This window comes from Ictidomys tridecemlineatus, chromosome 7 (assembly GCF_052094955.1).
Source record: "Ictidomys tridecemlineatus isolate mIctTri1 chromosome 7, mIctTri1.hap1, whole genome shotgun sequence".
Taxonomy (NCBI): Eukaryota; Metazoa; Chordata; class Mammalia; order Rodentia; family Sciuridae; genus Ictidomys; species Ictidomys tridecemlineatus.
Genome location: NC_135483.1, coordinates 147,332,071 through 147,357,148, shown reverse-complemented (window position 1 = coordinate 147,357,148; position 25,078 = coordinate 147,332,071). Strand labels below are relative to the sequence as shown.

General features: G+C 31.4%; 1 protein-coding gene across 4 annotated transcripts in view; it reads left to right on the top strand.

The window, feature by feature from the left end:
* The window catches only part of Cwc22 (CWC22 spliceosome associated protein), a 56,296-nt gene extending 33,038 nt beyond the window's left edge, over window positions 1–23,258 (top strand). For all 4 annotated transcript variants that reach the window (XM_021725966.3, XM_005324665.3, XM_078017686.1 and 1 more), the window contains exons 12-20: window positions 2,829–2,930; window positions 4,156–4,237; window positions 10,042–10,102; window positions 13,064–13,141; window positions 13,828–13,980; window positions 15,574–15,701; window positions 17,161–17,262; window positions 17,356–17,576; window positions 22,408–23,258. In XM_021725966.3, coding sequence (XP_021581641.1) covers window positions 2,829–2,930; window positions 4,156–4,237; window positions 10,042–10,102; window positions 13,064–13,141; window positions 13,828–13,980; window positions 15,574–15,701; window positions 17,161–17,262; window positions 17,356–17,576; window positions 22,408–22,994 — 1,514 coding nt within the window. In that variant the 3' untranslated portion in view covers window positions 22,995–23,258. The remainder of the gene's footprint in view (window positions 1–2,828; window positions 2,931–4,155; window positions 4,238–10,041; window positions 10,103–13,063; window positions 13,142–13,827; window positions 13,981–15,573; window positions 15,702–17,160; window positions 17,263–17,355; window positions 17,577–22,407) is intronic.
* Window positions 23,259–25,078: the final 1,820 nt, after the last annotated feature.

The following is a 25,078-nucleotide window of genomic DNA, read 5'->3' as shown; positions in this document are numbered from 1 at the left end:
TGCAGTATCCTAAAAACCTGATACAGTAATCAGGTCTTTGCTTAGTTATTAATTTCTGGAGAGCTTTTTACTGCCACTAGCCAGATTTCTTTTTTCTCTTATTAGTTTCTAAACATGGAGGACTTGATAAACCCATTTAGCCTTCATTTTTTTTTTTTAACTTCTTTTCCTGCAGTAGAGGTACCAAATGTATGTTTATTTGTTTGTTTGTTTTCTATAACTGTTTTACTTGGTATGATTTCTTTGTTTTTTAAACTTGGAAATTCTCTATTTTGTTAGGGTCTAGGCAGTTGGCCAATACCTAGAAAGGTAGTTTTTTTCATTTATTACAGCAGTTCTCAAATTCTTTGATCTCAAGATCCCTTAGCAGTCTTGAAAAATATCATTGACTCTAAAGAGCTTCTGTTTATGTGTGTTATATTTATTATTATTTATTATATTAGAAATATATAGAAATATTTTACAAAAGTAATTCAGTGAGATGAATAGAATATTTTATGTGTTTTGCCAAATTTAGTGTCTAGCCTAATAGGAATCTAAAATAGTATCAATGAATTTTCTGTTACATTACAAACCATTGGTATGGTATGTCAGTAAGCTAGGTCTCTAAGCCAGAAATGATTTTGCAAGTTGTTGTATTGGTCATTTGGAAAATGATACTGATTTCCTGAGTTATGAGCATCTTCTAAATGTTAACAGATTAAAATTATCAAAATCAAATTAACATTAATTAATATAATATCAAGAAATCACACTTGTTAATTTATTGCCCATCTCAGCCGGAAAGTCCAGTTATTGGGAAGTGAACAGGCTCAGAGGGATAGATATAGGTTTTCCAGAAATAAAATTTTCTCTTGAAATTCTGAATTTTATCATGGTAGCAGATATTGTTAGTTGTTTTCCTTGAAGTAACAGTGTAATTTTATTTATATTTATGAAATTGATGGCCAAATACCTAACAACTATAGTTTGTTGGCCATTTCTTTTAAGAAAAACTGGAAAAGGGAAAGTAGCAATTCATGTTGCAACTCAAACAGTCACACTGTTTCTTATTCTTGAGATCACCATCACGTCTGTGCATCTGGATTTAACAGAAGTGTTCATATATGAACTTAATATTTTGTTGCTCAGAGAGTGATAAAGACATATCCTCAAGGACTGAGATTTAATAAAATTAATGTTTTACTTGTTCGTCAAAGACAGTTTTTAAGTGAAACAGCCTTTTTTTTTTTCTACTGCAAGTATGGCCCTAAAGAATGCATTGATTGTTGGTACAGTTTGGTGCCTTGATTTACTCTTAGCTTACAGCAGTTTTAAACCCAGTACTTATGAATCATCTTTGCATGTATCAGCATGGTGAAAATGGAGGTAATGTCTTGGTATTATTGTGAGAAAAATTTTGACCTCACGGACCACCTGAAAGGTCTCAGCAGACCTCTAAAGATTCATAGACTATTCTATGAAACCACTGCTTTATTCATTTAATGAAATCCAATTGCCATTGCCTATGTGATTTCAGTAAGTAAATTCTGAAGTAGAGAAATGAGAAGAGGATGATGTCAACTATTAGAAAATTCATTTGACCTTCATTCTTCTGTAAAATGTTCTAGAGCTGGCATAAAAAAAAAATGACCACAGCAGGAAGTGAGCACAGCTTTAGTAATTAGCACCTCAGAGTGACCCAGGTGTACTTGTGTTTTAGGTTTTACAGCATTTGGGAAAACAGCAGGAGTGCCTGTCTTCATACTATTGAATATTAAATAGTTTCTTCTTTTTAAAGTCTGCCTGAGCTGTGTTGCATAAATAATGAGACAGTTTAGTTTATTTCTTGAAGTCATATTTGTTAGAAATATTCTTAAGACTTCGATAAGAACTGAATGACCCCATCACATTTTTGTAAAGTGATTTGTTCTTCATAGTATGGAGTTCTCTGCTAACATTAAATATGTAGTTTCTGATTTATATTGCTTAGTTAAATAAAAAAGAGGTAGCATTTTCCTAAAAATGAATTGGCTCCAAAATTGTATTAAAAAGCTCACTGATTTTAATAGAAATGTGAAATATTGTCTAGGTTTGTAAAATCTTGATCAGGCTACTAATAGTACTGTTAGGCAAAATATAAATTTTAGTTTTTGTCATTTGTTTACTATTAACATTGATTTTAGTCTCTTAAGTCATTTTCATTTAATATTAAATATGAGATGTATCATAAGAAGTTACAAATGCAATAAAATGGTTGTCTTAATAAAATCTTAAAGGCCTTAAAACTTCAGTTTTAGTTTTACACATAAAAAAAATCTTTGATTGTAACATTCAGTTTAATATATATACATTTTAATAAAGATCTTATTTATTAAAAATGAGCAGGAAATTATACAATTATTTCCTCTCCCTTTTTTCCCCAAGTACATTGTTACCTTAAAACCTTGTTTTCTATTTCAAGCTTTCATTTTTTCATAAAACACTGTCCTTTTGCTGGTGATGAGATACTTTGACTTCCATATGCTAGCTTCCATTCCTAAATTTTTCACGGTTCCTGCTCATTTGGAAACCTTCATGTACTTTTTCTTTGTTCTTTTCATCTCTTCCTTGATTTGTGGCCACTTTTTAATATAGCAGAAGAATAATTGGTGTGGCACTGTCTAGTGAAATCACTCGTAATGCTTTCTGACCATTTGGACATTGACACAGGTTTGGATCATCTTTGTTGGCCGGTAAACTGGTACAACACTATGGGTTTCCATGAACTTAGAATTATTGTCTCAGAATGAGATATATGTATATTACTTGCTCATTAATTTCTTTCTTAAACTTATTTGGTCTTATAGAAATTCTTGATGAAGGAGATAGTGATTCAAACACAGACCAAGATGCTGAAAGTAGTGAAGAGGAGGAGGAAGAAGAGGAGGAAGGAGAAGAAGATGAAGAAGGTAAAGCTGTAACATATTTAAATAATAGTGTTGAATACTCTAAAATTAAATTAATTCTAATATAATACTACAAAACAATGATGCTACTGCCTCTAGTAGGTGAAGACTAGGAATATTGTTAAATAAGTTGTGTCACAAGGCTGGCCTCCACTAGAAAGTATTAATACAACCTCAAATGCCAGCATTGCTAAGATTGAGAAATCATGCTCTAAAAGGAAATTCATGTTTTTAGCAATATAATTTTAATTTTGCATTTTATGTCTTTGATAATATTAGAAACTAGAGAAAAGGTATATTCATGTGGAGTGCATATGATTTATGTAACCCTGGCAAGAATGTGACAGATATGAATGACTAGGTATTTGCTATTCATTTTGGCAAAATAGAGTGGGGAGACCAAAAGCTATATTTGTACAGAAGCAGAATGATGTTCTTCCTATTCCCTTTGATTACATTATTTAATAGAAAAGTAAGTAGGAACTTTACTATGGTTAAATCTGTTAATATTTATTAGAATTTATATGTAAACCAGACATTATTTACAGGCATTATTTATTTGAAAATATTAAAAGTATCTTTTTCTTTTAGGGAGTATAATATATTTTAGTTCTGTCTTACAGTATAATTATTTCAATAACATATTTTACAAAAATAGATTTAATTTTTCCAGCATTCTCATTAATCTAACTATCTGTGTACTACATTATACTTTAAAAGTTTCTTTGTTTTATATGGAAAGACTGTCCAGATAACAACAAATATGCATAAGGCAAATTTTCATGTATTAAATAGCAGACAATTTTGACAAATGCACATATTTATAGTGGATCCATCCAGCCTGTCAGGATTGCAAAGCATTTTATTAAAATTAATATTTGCCTGTAAGTTATAGTTTTTCCAAATTATCAGATTATTATTTATAGTTATAAATAATAGCAGCATGAATGTAGTCTTCCCTAATATCTAAATGAACAGGTAACTCAGAAATAAAAATAGTTTTCCTCGCTTGATTCTGGACTACATGCTAACAAAATGATAACAGACTTGAAGTATTATTACCTTTAATTAGGTAAATACTGATTTACACTGTAGAAAGGATTATTATTTTTATTATTAAAGTATAAGAGACTCTAAGTGAATGTATTGAAAAATATTATATCAAGATACCTTTTCATTTCTTATTTATTATTCTAATTTTGTAATTGTTATGCTTAATTTCTTTCAGGTCAGAAAGTGACTATCCATGACAAAACAGAAATTAATCTAGTCTCATTTCGTCGTACAATATATCTTGCTATTCAGTCAAGGTAAGAGGATAATTGCTCAGGTTATTCTTTTTAATTAATTAAAATATTGTTGTTGGTGGTATTGGTGGTGGTGGTGGTGGTGGTGGTGAAAGAGATTAGGAATTGTTTAGAATCTGATAACAGAAAACTAGAGAACATTTCAGCATTCTCAGCACCCATGTTTATGGACCCATCCTATGTCATCTCTTATAGTTAAATACATTTATAAAACAACTCTGTTAAAAACTAACACAGGATTTACTTATGTAATGGGTACTTAATGTTATTGTTTTGTTTTCTCTAATTTGGTTTCTAATTCTGGTTCTAAGCAGAGAAGCTCTGTTTTGATGACTTTGGGATACTGATTTGCTATGCAGATAGAAATAAATGTAAATGGAAATAGGATTTGAGACTTGGGAAGGTTTTGAGGACCCTTTGAAGTCATATTAAGGAAGAACTACAATGATGTCATAAAGACAAAACCTATTTCCTTTGAAGACTATCAGTTTGGTTTTGAAGATTTAAATGCTAGTGCATCTGTTAAGTTGTATGTGAAATCAACCTATTGATTTAGTGGGCAGTGTTTACATTTTATAGTGTAGGAGGAATGTTTTCTCAGTTTTGTTGCTAGGTTTTGTATATTTCCATTTAGTATGATGTAATAGTAATAATGATTCATAAGTAGGAGTCATCCTGTTTTCAGTCTGTCTGAAAACTTTTTGGCTTTAGATTCATTTTCAAATATTAAACAGCAGAACATGAGTTAGAAATTATTTTGGTTTGTCCTTACCTATTTCTTTACCTTTTACATGAAAAACTATAAAGTATCATTTTTCTATAAACTAAAGTAGAAGAGAAGAAATTTTTTGTTAAAGGTAAATAGTCTCAATAATAGTTTGACCTTTCATTTGTGTGTTCTTTAGAAATCTAATAGTAATCAGATGTGAGCAACAGGTTCACTGTAGCTTTTTACATTAACTTTGAGGAGTTACAGGTAAACTCTTTGAATAATTATTTAAAAGAAATCTTTTGTTGTTGTTGTTGACCTCAAACTTTAATCTCTGGAATCACATAGAGAAATGAAAAATTAAAGCTTTGGGAAACAGGACAGCTTCTATCTGCTTCATAGTGGTACGGATCCTAGTTGTAAGTCTCTTATGTTAGTATTAGAAGTTCTAGTTCCTAAATACTGAATTTAATATATGACAAAGGTTAGAAAAAAGTAAAAAACACTTTAATGCATAGGTATTTCAAGAACTTGGATAGGAGAATTATCAAATTAAATAATAAAACATGATTAAAATGTTATAAAATATGGAGACAAAGAAGTAATGTTATTGGAAAAAGTGCTGTTATTGGTCATTAAAATAGCTGAAGTGGCTTCCTTTTTTTAAAAAAAAATACAATGATACTCAGTCTTGATAACTTTTGTGAGATAGACATACACATTATTTATTGATGGGTAGACTATCCAGGTCATTTGACCCTTTCTCATTATTATATTTCCCAAAGAAATGAATGTTGATAGAGAAGTATATGTGGAATTTTTCTGAGCAAAAAGAAAAAAAAAAGGAAGAAAATCAATCTAAGATAAATAGTCTAGGGGTTGGGGTTGTGGCTCAGCGGTAGAGTGCTTATCTAGCACATGCAAGACCCTGGTTTCGATCCTCAGCACCACATAAAAATAAATAAATAAAATAAAGGTACTGTGTCCAACAACAAATTAAAAAAAAAAGATAAATAGTCTAAATGTACAATTTATGCCACATTGAAAATCAGGTTAATGATGAATTATTATAAATGTGGGCATAGTCTGATACAGTCTTAGGTGAGGAAAAGTTTAAACTATATAGAACTGCAATATCTTAACAAAAAAATAGACAAGCAGAGTAGAAATGATACAGCAACTTATTATCAGCAGTTATCCTGAGAGGAGTTTGGATTGTAGTTTGGATTGTTTTAATGTCTTTTTCCCCATTGTTTTTTAATTTTCTAAAAGTCTTGCAGTTATAGCTTACCAGGCTGGAAGTCAAGAATACAACACAACCATCAAGCAAGGCACATTCTTTTTTCCTTACCCTCTCCTCAACCACTACTAACCTAACCTGTATTAAACCTAGAAGTCATTTTATTTAGCAACCTGAGAACTAAAATATCATGCAAATTTAATTCATTTAATAAGTATAATAGTGCAACTTCAAAACAATCTTGTGTGTAAGAATCATCAAGTATGTTTTTGATAAAATAAGAACACTTATTCAGTTTTGAAACAATAAAATAATAATATGGATGATTTTAGGAAGAAATCTTTTGACTTTAGAAATAGAAAGATGATATTGCCAAAGTTCACTCATGGTTATATAGAACATTTCATAATTAATATCACCTATAACAATGCAGTTAATTCTTATAACTGATAGATATAGTATATATATTTGGCTATGTATGATTAGCACATAAACTGTTTATTATATTACAGAAACATGGCTTGCTCTACAAGCTATATTATTCTGTACCACAGTTTATTTCACTAAGTCTATGAGGTAGGCAGATGAATATACTATTCTCAATTTAAAGGGGAGATTTTGGGGAAGCAAGAAGAAACCTTGTTTCTATAGGTAAGGGATATTACAAATTCTCAACTAGGAAAGAATGCAATCATTTTTATTTATTTTTCAAATTTTATTTGCATTCTTTCCTAGTTAGCAAACTTTCATTACTTTTACTAAGTAAAATATGTAAGTATAATGACTTATACGGACACTTTTGTTACTAAATTTTTATTCCATGAATTTTAAGTGTGTTAACTTGAAATAATCAGTATTATTTTTAGAACTCATACAGTTGTACTCCATCAAACTTAAAAGGACAAGTAAAAATAGAATTAATAAAGATTCTTTGTCAAGTTCGAAGGCTCTTATCCATGGGCTTTTTTGTTTTTGTATGAATATATATTTTAGGAATGATTAGTTGGAATATTCTGCTAAAAATTTATTGAAGTATTTTGATGTTCTCAGATATTTACACATTTTCTGATTTACTCCACAATCCTCCAAGTTAGGCTGGGATTGTGGCTCAGTGGTAGAGCACTTTCCTAGCATGCATGGGGTACTGGGTTTGATCAGTACCACATAAAGAAAAGAAAAAAAACTAAATAAACAAAATGAAGGTATTGTGTCCACCTACAGCTAAAAACATTTTTTAAAAAATCCTCCAAGTTCACATTCTTAAAGTTAGGAAACCAGTCTAAAACATGTCTTATCTTTATTCATTCACAAATGTGTGGATAAATATGTGAAATTGTTATGATCTGGAGTAATCTAAGGACACATGATGACTAAATGAGATATCCTAAATATGATCCTGGAGCAAAAAAAAGGACATAATGTGAAAACTGAGGACATGTTAATCACAAAAAAATAAATCAAGAACAAAGAAAATGGACTGTCATGCATACTTTTAGATAAGAGGAAAGTAGTAAAATTTTTTCATCACTTCTTTGACATTTTCAGAAATTCCAATTTTTTTTCCTGAGTAGTCATTCTGGTTTTAAGAGCTAGAAAAGAAAATAATAACATCTTTTAAAATGTTTTGGTATGGCTGTATTATTGTGTGTGTGTTGAATTTTATTTACTTGCACATGAACCAGTATGTTTATTTTCTTGGTAGCTCTGTAATATTCTTTTTAAAAAAATGTTTTATTCACTCTAATCAGTTATACATGACAACAGAAAGCTTTTTGATTCATTTTTCATAAATGTATCACAATTTTTCATTTCTCTGGTTGTACACGATAGAGTCACACCACATGTACAGTCATACATGTACCTAGGGTAATGAAGTTCGTTTCATTCCACCATCTTACCTCCCCCCATGCCTCCTCCCTTTCACTCCTTCCCCTTGGCCCAATCAAAGTTCCTCCATTCTCCCCACTCCCACCCAAATACCCCATAATGGATCAGCATCCGCATATTAGAATATTCAGCCTTAGGTTTTCTGGGAATGGCTTGCTTCGCTTTGGATGCTATTCTCTAACTTCATTCATTTACCTGCAAATATGGTATGGCTGTATTATTGAAGTTTGTCAATACTAAGTATTATTGAGTGTTGCCTGATTATTTATTATTTTTATACTTTTTTTTTTTTTTTTTGGTATAAGTGTGGAAGCCCTGTGTTTGGGTGTGAACTAAGCACTAGCTGTCATGCTGGCCTCCTGGACCATCTTTTACCTCTTCCTTACTTAAATCAGGGAGAAATGAAAAACTATGTAACAGAGTTACAGAAATGTGAAACATACAATACCTGGTAAAATTAGGTGGGGTTGTACTATGGTAGAATATCATTTCCACTTCTGTGTTGGGATTTTAATGTAAGCATGAGGAACTGGATCTATATTTTCCCCTGTCTTAATTATGAATTTTCCCAACTGCAGAATGTACATGTCAAAGAATTGCTTTTCAAATTAAATGTTAATTGTGACGTCTTTATTGAGTGAGAAAGAATAATTGTCATAAAGTATTTCTGTATTCCCGTCTTACTCCCAGGACTGTGTCCAGGAGCAAGTCTAGCAAAAACCTCCAAGTCTTGTTTTTCTCTCTTTTAACAAGAGGATTAAATCAGTTTGTCTCAAAATCATTCTAATGTGCTTATTTTGGACTAAATATAAATCAGTATAGTATCCTGTAGATGTTTCTACCTTCAGTTATTATTATTGATGTAGGTATGTATTTGTGAATGATGAATGAAAATATATTTCTTAGAAGTTTTAGCTGACTATAAATACTTGTGAAAAATGTTAACATTTTATGCCTTTAGTTTGTATTAGTCCTCATTGTTAAGTGAAATCTGTTTTATCTAAGTTTTTGTATTTAGTTACTGATATTTTTCTTCCTTAGATTTATTTAACAAATATAGAACAGAACAGCTGATTTTTTTAGAAAACCTTAAGTATTACAAAGTATTCCTTGAGATCTAGTAACTGGATTTAGATTACTTACATTTGTCTTCCAATATTGGATTGTCAAATCAGAATAGTTAATTAATTCTTTATATGCAGTTATTATTCCCCAGTTTTTGAAAGAAAAGATTGCTAAGACTGAAGAATTTACCACTATTGTATGTCAGTTACCTGTGAGCAGCTGAGGAGCATTTGATAAGCCTCATATGCTCATATAAATGAGATAAACTTGTCAGCCATGTATTTTATTATTTTTTCCGCCTTAAAATGAAGAAAATCATTAATGACAGAAACCCTTTATCTGACTAATTACAGCTTGAGTTTGACTAGTTTGAGAGAATAATAAATATCGGTGCATATTCTTTATCTTTCTCTTTTTGCCTTTTAAAATTAATTTTATTTATATACAATAAAATTTCTTGTTTTCAAGTATGTTGTAGTTGTTCTAGTATATTCACAAAGTTGTACAACCATCATCACTAATTCCAGAACAGTTTTTTCACTCCAAAACCAAATATCTATTATATCCATTGGCAGTTACTGCCTAGCCCCTTAATTTTTTTCTATATCTATGGATTTGCTTATTCAGAATACTATTATAAATAGAATCATACTATATGTGGCCTTTTATTTGTGGCCACCTCCTACTTAACATAATTCAAGATTCCATCCATATTACATAGTATATTATTGGTGCTACATTCTTTGTAGAATTAGAACTATGTTGGCTTTATATACATAAATAAAATAATAGCAATAACAGTTAAAAGAGTTTATTCAAAACTGTAGTATAGTAGTATTCCCGTATGACAGAGTGGTACACTTCATTGCTGTAAGCTTTTACCTATTGTTACCATTTTATTTCCAGTTTAGATTTTGAAGAATGTGCTCACAAACTGCTGAAAATGGAGTTTCCTGAAAGTCAAACAGTATGTTAACATTCTTTTTCTCTCAGTAGAAAGTTCATATTGGTTTTGAAAATCTTTAAGGCAATAAATAGAATTTATAAATTGAAATAGTAACACAGTGCTAAATACTTATTTTTAAAATGTACATTTTCTGTAATTTTCTAATAACTCAAAGCTCAGGAGTCCTGGGGGTGTTTCACGTATGCTATTCACTCCATTGAATTAAACAGGATGTTTGAATGGAATATTGGAAAACTAGGATGATTCTCTGAAAATACCATACCTGATGTAGTATTTCTGAATGATTGTCTATAAATCAAGTTGTAACTTAAGTATAGTAGGAAATTTGGTCCATCTCTTTATGAACAAATGCCTTCTTTTGTGGTAGGGATTACAAAGATCACACTTTTGCATTACTCTAAATGGATACAAAAGAATCTATTATTTTTTTCACTCATTAATTCATTGAACAAAAATGTATTCAGCATATACTGTATGTCCAATACTCTGCAGAGTATCAGGGATTAAGTGAATTGTAAATCACTTGATGCCTTCTTTTAGCCCCAAGATACTCTTTTTTTTTTTTTTCTCAGTATACTTCATTATTCAAAGTCTCTGAACCCTAATGCCTGGATAATAAAGATTAGATTGAATAGATTATCTTGTAATTTTTTAAAAATTATTTTCACTTGCTCTCTGCCTGTGTAGATTTCAGGTCCTTGGAACATGAACCAAGATTTTGGTGGTTTTTATTTTCATACCTTGCTTTATATAAGTGGTAGACCCAGTACTGATGCTTCAGTGAGTGTTTGGGGCTAAAAGGCTGTTAAATTTCCAGCTCTTCTAGCTTTTCTTGATTATTTGAGCTAAGTCACTTTTAGATAAAAAGTTCTTTGTCTTAATTCTTTAAACATGATTCATTCTTAACATGACTTGGTATAGAATTTTGAGAAAAATGAATTCCTTTGAAGTTAAAAAAAATCTTCAGTTTGTTTAATAATATATAGTAAGTGTCCCTATTTATACTGTACTTGATATGCCATCCATAGAAGGAAATAAATATGTAAATTAGCTTTTAAAATTATAATTGACACTAAAATTACTGTATGATCTTATTACATGATTTGAGGAGTATAATTAAGTCATAAATTTTATTAATATGAATCCACACGGTAGTTATTCTAGCACCAACCTCAACATATTTTGATATTTTGAAGAATCTGAGTGTATTTATTTTCAAATGACTCTTAAGATCACTATAATATTTAATTGAAATGTTAAAATATTTAATTATTATAAGCCATAGGGAATAAACTTTTATAATTGCATTTAGCCTAGGGAAGAAAATAATTTGTTTTGCAAGTGGTACTGTTAGCAATGCTATCAGCATATTACCTGATTAACTGCTTTATTATTGTTAAACTCAATGTTGGTAGGAAAAAGTTTAAAGTAAATTGTAATATATCAAGTTAACATGGAAGAATTTAGGAAAGCCTCATAAATTTTCAGAACTGTGAAATTTTGGTAAAATATACTTTTCACAACTCATTTATAAACATTTAACTGAGTTAACTTGTTGAATGATATTGTATTTAAAAAATTTAGCAACATAATGGCATTTGAAAGTAACTCCTGTGTTTCAAAATGAGGATTGGAGTAATTGTTTCATAGCAGATTATGAGCTTCTAGTGCAGTGCTATATAAAATACTATGCACTGTCAAGTCATTTAAATAGCCCACAGTTAGCTATAAACTATCATGCAGGGTAGTAGAATTTTGTAACATATGTTCTTTGCTTCTCCAGGGTTCCCTTTGTGTCTCTTTACCCTGATACCCTCCCCCTAGAGTTTCTGACATATAGGTGTATACAATAAATTCTTATTGACATAATTTTTAGAATATTTACTATTTTTATTTAGGTCGTATCTGTGTAGTTAAATTTGACAAAATGTCAAGATTGTTAACTGAAAATATAAAAAAACTAAAAATTAGTTGAAAGCATATACATTTTCATAGGTCTGCTTTCTATTTAAAGAGAGAAAATATATTTTAGTTACTGTATTTGGAAAAAAATATTTTAAACTTTTTAATAAATGTTTTATTATGAAAAACTGTTTAGACAGTTCTATAGTGGTGGTCAGAGAATGATTTCTCCCTATTTTGTCTCCATTCACTGTGTTGCCTGAGTTTTTTCATCTGTGAAATTGCTACAATCAACACATATTTTATTAGGATTATTTCAGGAATTAATAAATCACATTTATTAATTAAAATCTGTAATTACTTCAGTAGAAACATTGTGATGTGGTATTTTCTGATCAGGGACTTATTCATTCATTAGATCAACAGAATTTTCACAGAAGTTTTCAAGGTATCTAAATAGGTGATTGGACAGTATATTACAGCAGTTACAGAATGATTCCACCTATTTATCAAGATCCATCTATAGATAGATCTGCGTGCATAGCATTTATTTTGAGGCTAAGAATTTCAGCCATGCACATTTTTTTCTTTGTTCTTTTAAATACATATGTCTGTATCATCCAGAGGGTCATTTAAGTTAAAATTGAAGTCACACCCATTTGTGCTTCTGTAAATGACTCATTATGTTCTGCCTTATCCATATTACCTACATTTATTTCTTAACAATTTTTTTTTGTATCTTTTGGAGGTATATAACTGAATTGTTAGATATTGTGTTGGTGAGTCTATATTTTAAAAATTCTATTTCCTTTTAGCAGTTTATTTGATCTCTACCTGAGATAATTAATCTAATTTGCATAAATGGCTATAGATGTTATCAGCTAGACTAAAGGCTTATTCCAAAAACCCTCAGTCTTTGCTTAAGCTTATAATTTTTAAAAGTTTACAAAGTTGTAAAAGTTTTTTAAACTTATTTAACTATCATATTGAGAAATTATTATGGAGCATAGATCCGTTGTGTTTCAAATGGTTAATGTAATTTTCTTTTTTTCTAAATAGAAAGAACTCTGCAATATGATACTTGATTGTTGTGCCCAACAAAGAACATATGAAAAATTTTTTGGCTTACTAGCTGGGGTGAGTTCTAGCCTTGTTTCTCATCTCAGAATTTAATAGAAGTACCAAGGGTCAGAATTTTGACCACCAACATAGTAAATTAATAGTTCTGCTTTGTGGTCTGGTCTAATGTAACAGTGTGTCTTTGCTAAAGGCAAATTGTTCTTTACTTCCTTAGGTTTCCTACTATCTTTAGCTTCCTTTATTCCCATTTCAGTTTCACAGTGCTTTAACATTGTATATCATCCTTCAAGAACTTTTTGAAATTCTCCATGCTTTATGACAATTTCTCTATAGAGGACAAGAATATAATGTCTTTTCAAAATTGTAAATCAGTTAATGAAGTCAAGAACATGTTCAGGCAGCACAGAAAATCATGATCTAAAGTAATTTTTATTCCAAACCACCTATAGAGGTAGAAGTATATATTCTCAGTATATAAATGTTTGTGTCTCAGATCAACTACATGTCTAATTTTGTTTTAGGATATGTAAATCCGGGTAGAAAACGTGTGTGTGTGTGTGTGTGTGTGTGTGTGTGTATAATGTCTTTTTTTGAACATCATGTAGAAAGATTTAGTGATAAGACTTTTTGAAGATATACAAAATACTTAGTTTTGATTCAGTAAATTTAAGAATATTAATGTGTTCATAATTGTATTGACATTCAGTTTTGCTGGTATTAACATTCAATTTTTTACTTATTAGCGATTTTGCATGCTTAAAAAGGAATACATGGAATCCTTTGAAAGCATATTCAAAGAGCAGTATGATACAATCCATCGCTTGGAAACAAACAAATTGAGAAATGTTGCTAAGATGTTTGCTCACCTTTTGTACACTGATTCACTTCCATGGAGTGTAAGTTGTTTGGTCAATATTTATACTTCTTGCCTAATTCTCAAATATGTGACCATATTTATTTTATTAAGAAGTATGCATTAAAATGAAATGGAATACCTTTACTCTGGCTGCTATCTTTATAAAATTATGTTAATGTAACAGAGGATTAAAGCAAAGTTAAATAATACACAAGTATAAGAAATAATATCCTTGATATATAACAGTCAGATGCTTTTAATAGTGATGACAGTATTTTCGGAGAAAATATTAATATTTTCATCTTCTGCGCACATACATTCACACATACTCACATCACAAAGGAGAGAAATACATACCCCCCATGTTGGTAGCACATGTATCTCTCAATTACTGTTCCTTTTTCTGAGAGAGTAAGTTTCCATGGTTCCTCTTGTTAGGACTTGAGAGAAATGATTGTGATAGCAAAATCTGTTCTTTTGAGCAGACATTTTGACATTGGGTAAGGGATAGAAGAGAGATCCTGTAGTCATACAACAAGGAAAGATATCCTTTAAGAGGAAATGTGCACCGAATTGAAAATTTGAATGTCTTTATTAGCTGTTTTTTTTTTTTTTGTACAGTTATTATTCATTCACTGCCATCATTTAGCTACCACCTATGGGTCCAGACATGAGAGGTGCTTATCAGTCAAAGTGAATTAGATATGTTCCAGCTTTATGCAAGTGTACCATATAATAGAAGAGTGATATATCCATGGCAATGATACAGATTTCAAAGTGGTAGATTATTTTTAAACGCCAAGCTACTAAAGGAATTTTAAAAAGAAAGGAATTGTATCCAGGTTGAAAGAGATGAGCAACATATGATAGAATAACATAATGATAGAATAAAGCAACACAGATCTTAAAACATTGGATAATTTTTGTGGTACCTTACATACCAAGTATACTCAGTTATATTAATAGGCATTTGTAACCCAACCCAGCTGCCTAATCATAGTAATTTTTTACTTCCTTGTTTCCCAGTTTAAGAAAATGAAATCAAGTTTTGAACAGTTGACTAACAGATGGACTCCTGGAACACATAACCCATAAAAACTGGAGATTACTTTCATTTTTTCCCCCCTAAACTATGTCTTTATGAGTTTCACTTTTTAAGCTACAATTTTAGTGTTCAGAATATACCATCATTGTTTCTGTCTTTACTTTTATTGTGTATTGTTATGTGCTGTACAGAACTATGGCCTTATGCTCTAAGTGACATACAGACCATATTTTGTTGAGTGAAGTTTAGGAGCTCAAGCAGCATATCTTCAGCATTATGTGCTCAAGCAGCATATCTTCCCTGCTATAAAAAGCACATTACACAAGGAAGAAAATGAAATCTATTTCTGCAGCATCTTAACATTTAAAAATTAGTATAGAGAAGTAGTCTTAACTTTGCCAAGAAATAATACAAGTCAGCATAAGAGAAGATATTTGGATATAATTATGATTGAAGATGAAAATATCATAATTTTTCAAGAGAGGTTTAAATTTATTAGTCACTTTGTCCTGCTTTTTGAAAACCAATAAAATTGGTTTAAAAACTAGTAAAGATAATAAAATCATCTATTTCTATTTTAATTTTCAGGTTCTAGAATGTATAAAACTGAGTGAAGAAACTACTACATCATCTAGTAGAATTTTTGTCAAAATATTTTTCCAGGAACTGTGTGAATACATGGGCCTTCCTAAACTTAATGCAAGATTAAAGGATGAGTAAGTATGTTTTAGTCTTATTGTCCTTGAGGGGTTTGCCCACGTTAGCAGACAATTTGCCCTTGGTTGTAAAACAGTTATGAGTTAATCACCCCAGGGCTTTCTTTATCCATCAGTCTCCTCTGCATCTGCTGGTATGTGGCACAAGACAACTAAAAATGTTCAGGTGGTAAGAACACAGAATCATGCCTCTTTTAATTTAGTTGGAATATACAAAATTATTTTTACATGTTTACTGGAATGTTTCAGTGATGAGAATTACAGTTTTTGTTTTCATTTTTACCCTAGTTTTGGGTGTTGAAATGATAAATAATATTTTGTTGTGAATGAATAGTTATATTTATATACAAATAAATATTAGGTAATTTTCAGATTATTATTTAAAACCAGGGTCTTATTCTAGGACTATTATGTAATCTCTGGCTCAACTTTCTTATTTCCTGTTTATTCACATTGTTCAATTTCAGTTAGATCAACTACTAATTCACATTACTAACTGTCCTTTGAAATTTCTCAGTGACTACCTGCCAAATGCATTGGTCTTTCTCAGTTCTCGTGCTCCTTCACGTCTCTGCCCCATTAAACCATTTGCTCATGTAGATCCTGCCTTTCTTTTCATTCTTGTCAGTCTTTGTGTCCTCCCCAGCCTGCATCTCTAGAGTTACAGTTCACCAAGATCTATACTGGGTTTTTCATGCTGTTTTTGACCTGTTCCTCCTTCTTTTGGCTTTAGATATTTATTTCATGCCTGTCTACTTTATCAGGCTCATTTATTTCCTCTTCAGCAAGTTGTACTGTGATCACACCAATATTGCCAAGCTTGCTAAGCATGTCTGGCTCTTTCATGCTTCCTTACCTCTGTTTCTGCTGCTCCCAGTCCCTCTCTGCTTGACCTGTCTAGCAGATGCTTAATCATTCTTATATTTTACGTTATTCTATGAAACACCTTTTTCTGTGAAACACTTTTCCCTGACTCCATTGGATTGTCATGCAATGTGGAGCTCACAACCATATGTCCCAAATCAAATTGTATTGTTAATGTTTTTCTGTTTGTTCCTCTTCATAGATAAAGCAATTATATACAGTCTTCATCCTTGCTCTCTCCCTTTGTTGACTACGTCTCCTATTTCCTCTGTTTTACTTGATGCTTTATATGCATATAGTGTATGTGTGAAAACAGAAGAAGTTTCTCTAATTTTCTATATTCATATTAAAACATATATGCACACATATATGTGTATGTGCTTGTTTATATGTGTTTATATTTAGTCTCTGTATTAGTGTGTATATAAAAAAGTTTTTAATCTAAATTGTATAGTTGTAGAAATCAAGTTGAGTAAGTTAGTACTTGACCTTATTCATTTCATTTACTAATTTAATATGTAGGCTAAAAAATGACTGTATAAGAATTTTCTATTTTTATTTTTTCTCTTTTATTAATGCTTTTTTATTGTTTTAGAACTCTACAACCATTCTTTGAAGGATTATTACCACGAGATAATCCAAGAAATACTCGGTTTGCCATCAACTTTTTTACTTCTATAGGTCTTGGAGGTTTAACGTAAGGATAATTTTCAGAATTTTATTTTCAGTTTAAAAAATTATCTTACAGTTGCCTTTGAGGCATAATTTAACAGATTATATTTCTAATTAGGGATGAACTTCGTGAGCATCTTAAAAATACACCAAAGGTTGTTGTGGCACAAAAACCAGATGTTGAGCAAAATAAATCCTCCCTGACTTCTTCATCTTCAGCATCGTCCTCTTCTGAGTCTGACTCCTCTGACTCTGATTCTGACAGCAGCGAGAGCAGTTCGGAGTCTTCTAGTGAGGAGAGTGACTCTTCATCTACCAGTAGTCAGAGCTCTGCCTCAGGTACTGAAGCCCATTCATAATTCATTCTGCTCTTTTCTAACAAGTGTATCTCTAGTGATGTTTATGAGAGAATAAAATCTTATAATTGCTTATTTAGTTTAAGAATTTGATTGTTTAAAAGCCACAATTAATTACTGTAAATGATGATCTATTACTGTTGCTGTCTGTAGTGCATTACAGCATTTATAATGCTGAAATTATATTTTGGAGTTCTTTTTATAGAAGTGAAGATATTTCCTTGGCAAGTGTTTATTTGAGTGTTGACTGAAATATTCATAATTTTTATATAGGGGCTGTAGATTTTCACTTTTAATAATAAAAATTTGTCTTAGTAATTGACAGGTATCACACATTTAGTGCATTCCTCATGTGCCGTGAGAATTTTCAGAGATCGCACCCAAACAACAAGCACTCAGATCAAGAATTACCAATATCTCGAAGTTCATGTGGTTTATTTCTTTCTTTGTGTTTGTGAGATTTATCCAAATTATTGTATTTATAGGTCATTCGTTCCCATTGCTGTGTAGTTTCCTACTCTGTGAATGTGTCACAACCTATAATTTATCCTTTTTACTTAATGGACATTAGATTTACAAATAATATTCTCACAAATATTCTACGCATCGTTGATGACCATATGTGTATGCAAAGAGTCCCTGACTTACCATGATTCAACTTAAGATTTTTCAACTTTATAATGATGCCAGTACTATATGAATTCTATAGAAACTGTACTTCCAATTTTAAATTTTGATCTTTTTTCAGGAAGCAATATGTGGTATAATATTTTTTGCAATGCCCAATTGTGGGTTAATGTAAGTGTTCTGAAGATGTTTAAGGTAGACTAGGCTAAGCTATGATATATTAAATTTATTTTACAGTATTTCCAATTTACAATGAGTTTATTAAGACATAACCTCATTGTAAGTTGAATAGCATCTGTAAGCATCTGTACACATTTCTTTTGGGTATGTACCTATAGATGGAATCACTTTTGGAGGATGTGCATTTATTTGATTAGTAAATACTGCCATTTTTTTTTTTATAATTTTTTATTTTTTTTATTGGTTGTTCACAACATTACAAAGCTCTTGACATATCATATTTCATACATTAGATTGAAGTGGGTTATGAACTCCCAATTTTACCCCAAATGCAGATTGCAGAATCACGTCGGTTACACATCCACAATTTTACATAATGCCCAATTAGTAATTGTTGTATTCTGCTACCTTTCCTATCCCCTACTATCCCCCTTCCCCTCCCCTCCCATCTTCTCTCTCTACCCCATCTACTGTAATTCATTACTCTCCTTGTTTATTTTCCCATTCCCCTCACAACCTCTTATATGTAATTTTGTATAGCAATGAGGGTCTCCCTTCATTTCCATGCAATTTCCCTTTTCTCTCCCTTTCCCTCCCATCTCATGACTCTGTTAAATGTTAGTCTTTTCTTCCTGCTCTTCCTCCTTGCTCTGTTCATAGTTGTTCTCATTATATCAAAGAAGACATTTGGTATTTAATACTGCCATTTTTTGATCTATTATTTTAAATTATACTCTCACCAGCTAGGTATTGGCCATCTTTTCATTTTAGCTATTCTGGTGGGTATGTAATGGGATTGCATTGTAGTTTTAGTTTTGATTGGCATTTTCTTAATCACTAATGAAGTTGAGTATCACTTGTTTTTTATTGACTATCTGGATATTTTCTTTTTTGTTAAATGGCTGCTCAAACACTGTTATCTTTCCTATTGATTTACAGAGTTCCGTCTTTATTCTGGATATATATGTCTTGCCAGTCACTGTCCCCAGTCCTTTTTCTCCAGTCCCATCAGGCTGCCAGGACCCTGCTGTCTTTTCTGTCTCTTCCCTTAGCAGCAGCCCTGCATCAGCAGATGCTTCCAGGGAGAAAGTGGCTATAGAATGTCAGCTTACTTCTCTGTGCTTCTGCGTTCTCAAGTTTTGGCATTTCTAGTCCTCATTCCTTTATAGATTCCCTGATGCCTTTTAATGTTTCAGCTTCTTATTTTGCATTATTTTAGACTTACAGGATAGATGCAAAAACAGTACAGAGAAATCTGCATCCAACTCCTCCTAATGTTAACTTCTGACATTATCATAGTTTTAGTTATTAACTGAACTATGGAAATTCACCTTGGAATATTATTAAAAATATTGCCAGCCAAAACTTCAGATCTTATTTGAATGTCATCAGAGGTAAAAAATGTACATAAATTGATGACAAACCAGCAAAGTAATGTTCTTTTTTTTCTTTCAGGATCCTGCTTGCATTTCATTGCATTCTCCTCTACTGTAACCTCCCAGACTTTTTGTGTTTAATGGCTTTGACACTTGTGAAATCCTCTGCTCATTTATTTTGTAATCCCTCAAAATAGATATTTGTGTTTTCTCATGATTAGAATGAGAGTAGGCATTTTGGCAAGGCTACTATTGAAAAGGTGTGTTCTTTTTTGTATACCTTGTCAGGGGGTTATAATATCGGTGTTTTATTTTAGTGACATTAACCTTGATTGCTGAATTGAGATGATGCCCACTAGATGTCTTCATGGAAACTATTTTTCTCTATTAAATTAATATTTTATAGGGAAGTGATTTAATACTATGCAAATCTCTCCTTCAGCTTTCACTTACTAATTTTGGCAACCATTGTTGGGTCTTGTCCCCAACACTTATTACTGTGGTTTTAGCTAATAATGATTTTTTTTCTATTTATCTCTTTTTTTTTTTTTCCTACATTTAGTAATTGGATTTGTTCTGTAAGAAAGAGTTGTACTCACCCCCTCCCCTTTTTTTTAATTCAACCATATTTTTAGGTTAGTATGGACTCATGCATATTTATCTTAATCTATGGATTCAAATCCAATATTATTACTTCATTTTGTTCAAATTATGTCACCTTTGGAATTAAGAGTTACTTCTGTTATAGCGCCACAGTTGCTGCATATCTTCAGTGCCTTTAAATGGAAGATTTTAAATTTTATCTGGTATTTTTAATTGTTTTCAGCAGGAGCACAGGTCTTCTACAATCTTCTTTATCCTACTTGGAAATGAAAATGCTGTAGTGAAATATTTTCAAAGTTTAATTCTAGTAAATATTTTCTGAAAAGATCTATTTTGTTTCACCCAAGATCAGCTCTGCTTTCTTGCATTATAGTGTCTTGGTTGGGAATTGTCTGCTTATCTAAAATGCATGTTATTTCTTGTTTGGTATGTGTGTGTGCGTGCCTGTGTATTTTCATGCTATATTTCAGAGAGATAGCACTTATTCCTGAGCTTTATATCAGAAAGCTGATCTGTGTTCTCCTTTCTAGCTTATTTCAAAGTATTTCACATAGTATCACATAGATCATGTGATACTACGTTTCATAGTCTATGTGTATATATAGTATCTGTAGTTTTACATAGACTGTGTATGTCACATAATATGTGACATCCAGAATTGTGGGGCTCTCAGTGTTTTGTATTGTTAGAGCAGTATTCCATCTGCTAATAGAAACTTTTATTCTTGAATTGAAATATACAAACACTGTTCATTTAACATTTCCCTCTTTTAATTCTACAAAATTTATTTCATAGTCTTTGTTTTGAGAACAGATGACAACACAGCATGAACTGCTGCAGTAAGGAAGCTTGCTGGTTCAATGTTAATTTGCCTTACCATATAATTCTAGTAGAGAACTTGAACTTTGTTTTATTAATAACATGTTTAGTAGCATAAAAGCAGAATGAACTGCCCTCATATTAGAAAATTGTAAAGCAAACATAGCAGAGGGAGAGGGGATGGCATACCATTATGTGGCTGGGTTTCAGCATCAGCAAAGCCCTGGGAGTGGTATAGAGCAGGGTCAGGAGGGGACATTGATTTAGTACAGGGCCAGATGGCTTCTGCTGGGGTAGCTGCAGATCAGCTGAGTTGTTTGAAAGGAACCAGAGAAATAAGTCCTTAGTGGCAAACCAACTGATTATACTGTGTGCCAGGGGTAGGCATTTGGCTCAGCAAGATTTGGGTAGACTTTGAGCAAGATTAGGCAATTTTCTTCAATGTTTTCTTTCTATATATATATAAATTTTTGAAAGAAATTTTAGTTATCTTAGCACTTTTGATTTATGTACCCAAATTAAGACAGGTAAGGTGATTGAATTTTTATTATAGCTTAAATGGTGAGTTTTTTGACTGTATTTATATTTGTGGTTATGTCAATAAAATTGAATTGTTCAAGAGTGGTTTCAGAAACCAAGGCTTTGTAGGTGTACCTATTGCCTCTCTCTGATAGCACCAGAAAGCAGAACTATTGTTTTAATAGAAAAAAGTTTTATTTGAAAAACATATTGATGTTGTTAAATAAGCCCAGTTGTACATTCTTTCACCTTTAGGAAATAATGTTGCTAGGGAATGTAATCACTGTATTTTGATTATGTACTGGGGGACCTGTCATGATATTTCATATGATGACATAACACACATCAGCTGGAATTTCCATTTTGTCATTAAGTATGTGTTTGTGGAAATGTACCATTTCTAGTCACTTCCTGCAAACTTCTACAGCATTTGCTATAGAATTTAAAGTTTCTGCATACTGTCTTGAGTATGAAACAGTGCTTTGGTAACTAATTGTGAGATATTGTATATTCTTAAAAATTATGATGCATAATTTAAATAAATTATTGTTTATCATCAGACTTTCTATTCATTTTGCTTTGCATCCAGTTATATGACTGAGAAACTTATGATGTATCAGTAAATGTTATTGTTAAATTATGAACTAAGATTAAAATAAAAAGTAACTATATTTCATTTTACCTATGCAGCTAAAGATGTAAGAAAGAAGGGACAAGGGAAGACTAGAAGTAAAGAAGTAGATAAATCAATCAGGAACCAACAAACAAATGATAGGAGACAAGAAGAAAGAAGACCAGAACAAAAGCACCAGGAAACAAGGACTGAGAGAGAAAGAAGGTCAGAAAAACAAAGAAGTCAAAATTCAAGAGATCTGAATTGGAGAGATCCCATAACAAAACACATGTCAGACAGAAGTATTCCTTCCGATGGAAATAATTATAGTAGAGTTGGGAATAACCGAGATGAGGACATGTACATTGATTTGGAAAATAGACGTGGTGATCCAAAAAAGAAGAGAAGAGAGAGAAGAAATTCTTTTTCTGAAAATGAGAAACACAGACTCCAAAATCAGGACAGTGAAAATTTTAGAAGAAAAGATAGATCAAAGTCAAGGGAAAAGAATAGAAAACATTCGGGCTCTAAAAGTGATGAGGATAGGTATCAGAATGGTGCCGAGAGACGATGGGAAAAATCTGGGAGATACTCTGAACATTCCAGAGAATCAAAGAAAAATCAGGACCGGCGAAGAGAAAAATCTCCAACGAGGCAAAAATGATTCTACAGAATAACATAAACTGAACATGCCTTATATTCAGTTCAAACAAAGTATTTTTTACATTGATTAACAAACTTTGTAGAGAACTCTTGTATAAAGTACTGGTTTGTATTTGTAAATTTTAAAAATGTTTTCAACATGTTTTGTAATTGATATATTTCAAGGCCCTCCACATAAAATTATTGGGAGAGAAAAGTCTCAACAGAAGGAGGATGTTAAGTCTTACTTATATTTTGTGAATAAAATGATCAAATGCTTATTGAATCAGTGATTTCTTTTCATTGACAAAATAGTTTTTCCTGAAAATAATGTTTTTAGTTACTTAAAAATGTACTATAATGATTAGTGGCTTTTTGTGTCTCACTGAAGACCAAAATAGATGAACCATTTTAATTTAGTATTTTTACTTTAGTAATGAAATGTTATGAACTTTTTACAAGTTACCACATTTTTTTTCAGAGTAGAGGATTTATTACAAGTTTCATATTATGTCAAACAAATTAGGTAATGTGTAATTTTTTTCTCAAGTATTTTGGTGAAGCAGGGTATTTGTTAGTCTTTAAAATGATGCATGGCTATATTATGTAAAATTATTTCTCTGTTTGGTAACAGTTCTTTCTCTCTGAACTACCACATATGTTAAATGAAAACTCTTCTATTTCTCGGCCCTGAATTTCTATCATTGGTGAGTTAATGTGTATTTAATTTGGATTAATATGTCTTTGAAAAACATATGGTCATGAGATATGCAAAAAACCTATGATATAATTCCAATTTTTTATAAGATTTTTTAAAGTTCCCATCATTGTAACTTTACTAATTATTATGTGACCATATTATTTATTACCATTGAAATAAAATATCACCTCTGAGATCTTAGATTTGGTGATGAGTATTTAACTCTATTTACTAAGTGAACTTCTTGTGCTTCCCTGCTTTAAAAGTAGATATAGTCCATTCTAGTCAATGTCTGGGCTCAAGACTACTGGGACCACCATCTTAATGTTAGCCTTTAGGCATCCCCGGATTCAAAATGTCTTTCATTTTTGTTATTTAAAATTTAGCATAGTTAATAATAAAGTCCATGTAAATAAACTTACCTGCTCCCCTCAAAAAAATATTAATTGCATACAATAGCTTAGAAAAAGATGTCTTCTTTAGCGTTTCTCTACTATGATGGTTGCCAGGTAGTGAGTGTCTCAGAAGAGATCATCACAGGCATTTAAAAGAACTAGCTAAGCAGTTAGATTTAAGGAGCTTGTTGGTTCTTGAGTCCTAAAGGAGTGCTAATCTAGACTAGAAATCTTAGTTTACTTTCTTTATTTTAACTTTAGCTTATAACTTTTAAATGTGAAAAATAAGAAACTTTTTTTTTCTGAGCACTTAAGATCTTAATACTTATTTTATTTTGTGTTTTGTGGTTTTTCCAGGCTGGCCTCAAACTTGCCTTTCTCCTGCCTCAGTCTCCTAAGTAATTGGGATTACAGGAATGTGCTACCATGCCTCAATTAAGACCTTAAAAAGCTATTGAAGTGAATTGATTTAAAAATATAACTTAAAATTAACTTTTACTATATGCCTACGTTTGTTCTATGTACTTCAGGTAAAACAGTGAACAAAAGTGAATTTTCCATCCCCCACATCACCTGTTTTGATACTACTATTTATTCTAAGAATTCTTTCACCTCATCCAAACTTCTGATCCATTGACTTTCTTACCACCTCTGTCCACCACCATTTCTTCCCTTCCTTGTTCCATGGCCTAATTGGACGGATGAATGAACAAATCAACTAATTTAAATAAACAACCCTATGAGAATTGGCATTGTCTCCCAAAAGAAGAGACCAAGGTCCAGAAAGGCTAATTAGCCTCATAATTCTTAACTCCCAAGGTCAGTTTTTAACCCCAATCAGCGTCATTGCAAAACAGGTGTAAAGGATAAAAGCTTAAAAGAAGTGTTTATCTGCTGTGGCATCTAGCAGCTGTGTGATCCTTCTCTCACTTTCAAATTCATCTGTAAAATTCTTAACCTTGTCTACCTTACATGGTTGTGATGATTAAATGAGATAGTGAAGTCAAAAGG